The 3,660-nt window shown below is 37.9% G+C and overlaps 1 protein-coding gene across 1 annotated transcript in view; it reads left to right on the top strand.

Annotated features, from left to right (window-relative positions):
• The first annotated feature begins 932 nt into the window (after window positions 1-932).
• fam172a (family with sequence similarity 172 member A) overlaps window positions 933-3,660 on the top strand; it is a 178,175-nt gene continuing 175,447 nt past the window's right edge. The window contains exons 1-3 of the mRNA XM_050050421.1: window positions 933-1,007; window positions 1,739-1,879; window positions 3,024-3,125. Coding sequence (XP_049906378.1) covers window positions 1,744-1,879; window positions 3,024-3,125 — 238 coding nt within the window. The 5' untranslated portion in view covers window positions 933-1,007; window positions 1,739-1,743. The remainder of the gene's footprint in view (window positions 1,008-1,738; window positions 1,880-3,023; window positions 3,126-3,660) is intronic.

The following is a 3,660-nucleotide window of genomic DNA, read 5'->3' on the forward strand; positions in this document are numbered from 1 at the left end:
TTTATACTTTCCTTGTCAGCTGACAGGAAGTAAACATGGACCCAAGCTCCTTTCTGGCAATGTTAGGCAAGAGCTTTGGTTTTGTTTGTTTGTTTGTTTGTTTTTGAATGTTGTTTTGTAGTTTTCCTGTTTTTTGTTTGTATTTTGTTTCTTTTTGCCTTGGATTTTTAATTATATATTTGTTTTACTCTATGATGTAATCTTTGCTTGTGTGGACCCCAGGAAGAGTAGTTGCTGCCTTGGTAGTGACTAATGGGGATCCAAATTAACAAATAATTAAATAAATGCAGTTCCAGTGAGACAGCCTACAAAGATAGAAAAATGGAGCGTTTCAGACAAGGGGTGATAACAGCTATTTTCAGGCAGACAGTGTGAGAAAAATAATGTGCTTTTTGAACATTAGAGCACGTAAACATGTTCTCGTAGAAGCCCAAAATACAAGTATGAACCTAAATATGAGAATTATATGGGACCTTTAATGTACAAATAAATAAATAGAAAAAGTGAATACATATTAAACTGTAGTAAAAGTATCAATAGTAAAAACAAAAAAATAGCACCTATTATGAAAATTTAAACAATGTTATATGGCGTGGGATAGTGTGATCTAAAACAATGCATCTTTTTTAATAAGATGATCATATGTTTCACATGTAAAGTCGTTATTTACAAAGATAACAAAGATGTACTTTTTGCCAGCTGAAATGCAGTACAGTAGAGCATTACAATTACAGCATAAAAATACAAATACTTCAAAATTATAGTTACAGTTACATTCCACCATAAAGTATTACATAGTAAACCAAGAAAATCAATATCAGACAAGAGAAAACATCTGTACAAACTGGAACAGCTGCTGTGTCACTGTCTCTTTAAATATCCCTTCCAGTCCGTTGCCCCGGTAACCCGGAAGCTTCACGCTCTCCATGCTCCGCACTGCTCAGAGTCCTTCCTGTTTTAGAAATTTCAAGGAAGCAGCAGCAACTGGACAGTCGCAAATACTGATGGTGCGTGAGTCGAACAAAAAGCATGCATGCATCTACCGTAAACAGCTGTTCCTCTCCGAAACGTTTTGTTTCGTTCGGTTGACACGACTGTGAAATAAAAGCACGAGTGTTGTACTGTACCTGCTCGCAGTGACTCCATGTAGAGCGACATGTCACACATTCCGGGAGTTGTTTGTGAGAGCACGAAACATTAAACAGATGTTGACTGTTGTTGGGAGAGTGACAGAGCAGTGTGAGGTAGCTACGCGTGTGGAAATGAATGTGTTTTACTGCCTGCAGCGTGGGTTTAGAGCAAGAATAACTTTGCTGTGTTTGCATAATTAATTCAGTTGACGCACGTGTGCAAAGTTGGGTGACTACACGACTGCAGCCGTACCAGCAGTTACATGTTTCATAGCCATAACATTGACAAATACTTAAACTTAGTTAGTAATGCAGTGTGTTATTGCTTTATGCATTATCACTGCCCCGCTTTATACAGTTAGCTATAAGCGTGTAGCCTGTGCAGGCGTGCAGGACTCAACGCTACGTTATAATGTTTTGGCTCATTGCCATCTTGCAGGTGCAACAAGCTTTGAGGCAGTTACCTTTATGGTCTGTGATAAATAAGGAAGGGACTCATTCTCTGACAGGTACAGGCATGTTAGAGTGTGCTATAAGACAGTATATGTGCTGTATGTGTGATGATTTGTAGTCCTTATTGTCTCCTTTTCAATTAACCCATGTGACAGGATGCATGTCAGTGATCTTTGGGAGGGGAGGACCCATGCTCTCTCATCTTCGCACTGCCACACCAGCCCTGTACATATTGTGGATCACTATGGCCCAGATAGCTGGCCAGGAGGACAGAGAGAAAACAACTGCACTCAAAGGTAAATATAGAACAATACCCTGAAAATGTATTTTCAAAAAGGAAGGGGCAACTATACTGCAAGGGGAGAAAGGGTACTCAAAGGGCATGATATAAAATTATGATTACAACTTACATGGCCTTATATCGTTACATGTTTCTAGTTTTAATTTAATGTATTTTTCAGTTTAACTTACCGTCTCCTTATGTCGAAACTGTTGCTTGGATCATCTCCAACAAAAAGTCTCCTAGTCTGCTGCTTTGCCCCTTCTTAAGTCTCTTGTCTCGACCTGTAGGTAAACACACCAAGATGCCTGACTTGCCTCTAAGACGCAGAAATAAATACGGATTTAATCTTATATCACTGATGATGTCCAGTCTACTTGTCCCTGTAGGAAAACTTTTCCGACTGTCTTGAAAACTACAGCAAAGAATGTGTAGTTCCTGCGAGATTACACCATCCTAGAATTAAAATGATAGATGGCATTATGAAAATGTGAAATCACACAATATTGTGCATAAGTCACAATTCAGTAAATGTGCCAGAAACACTAATTTTGTCTCACATTGTTACAAAGGAATGTGCAATCCTTCTCACTCTGATGTGTGGCTATATGCCTTTAAAGTTAATGTGGCCTATCTGATGCTAAATTTTTTTTTTTTCTTTTAAATTATTTCCCACGAACTGAAAACTTTATTACCAGTTCATATTTAACTTGCCCCAATAATGGATGACATATGGGAGGAAATGTTGTACTTAACCTTGAGTCCAACATATTTATCAGCCATTTTTACAGATCAATGTATGTGATTTTTTTTTCCCCCCACATTTTTTAATTAAGTGATATTTTTACAAAAAAAACATTGTTAACATACATTATGTTGTGGTACTTATTTGATGGGAATATCATCTTTTCCATCTGCTATGCCACCTGAGGATAAGTGTAAGCGTGTAGGAGGACTTTGGCGCAGCACTTGCTTCCTAACTTAACCAAATGTGGGGACATAATTAAAATTTTAATGTAGGTGATGTTGCCAGGTTATGATGTCATGATTGAGGTCGTGTCATGGTATTTTGACTCTGACATTCTTTGAAGAGAAGCAGCTGTGACTGTTGTCGCTAATGTCTGCTAACTGTTGATCTTCTGTGTTCTCCCATTCCTCAGATTTGCTGTCAAGAATAGACTTAGATGAACTGATGAAGAAAGATGAGCCTCCTTTCACTTTCCCCAAAACACTGGAGGAGTTTGAATATGCCTTCAATGAATGTAAGTACATATTTTAGTCTTCAAAGCACACAGCCTTCTACTTTAACAAAGACAAAACAAAACTGAAAAGAAACAACAATAGAGAGCAGAACAACACTGTTGACAGTTCAGGCATAATAACTCAGCTTAGGTGAATAGAGAGTTAAATCTTGGCGCTGAGTTGTCGAAACCTCATGGGGTCTGGATATAAACTGTAGGAAGAATAACTTAAAGAAATGGGTTTGTTCTCACTACATAGCATACCGTCCTTAGCGGTCTTCCTCAGTGTTTTTGGCTTGCGACCCCTTAAAATGAGGGAATCCCTTATCTCAGCTAGAATATGTCCACCAAAGAGTGATCTTCCCTCTTTAAAGGGCCAGTGTGTAATATTTGGCATGGTTTATTGTCAATCTGAATCTGAATCTGAATATTCTACCCATTAATATGTTTATACAAGTGTATGATCGCTATAAAATAAAATTTGTTTGGTTTTCGTAGCCTTATAATTATGCTTTTATATATATATGTATATAGCAAGGGCCTTGCTTTAGAGAGG

This window comes from Epinephelus moara, chromosome 8 (assembly GCF_006386435.1).
Source record: "Epinephelus moara isolate mb chromosome 8, YSFRI_EMoa_1.0, whole genome shotgun sequence".
NCBI classification, from domain to species: Eukaryota; Metazoa; Chordata; class Actinopteri; order Perciformes; family Serranidae; genus Epinephelus; species Epinephelus moara.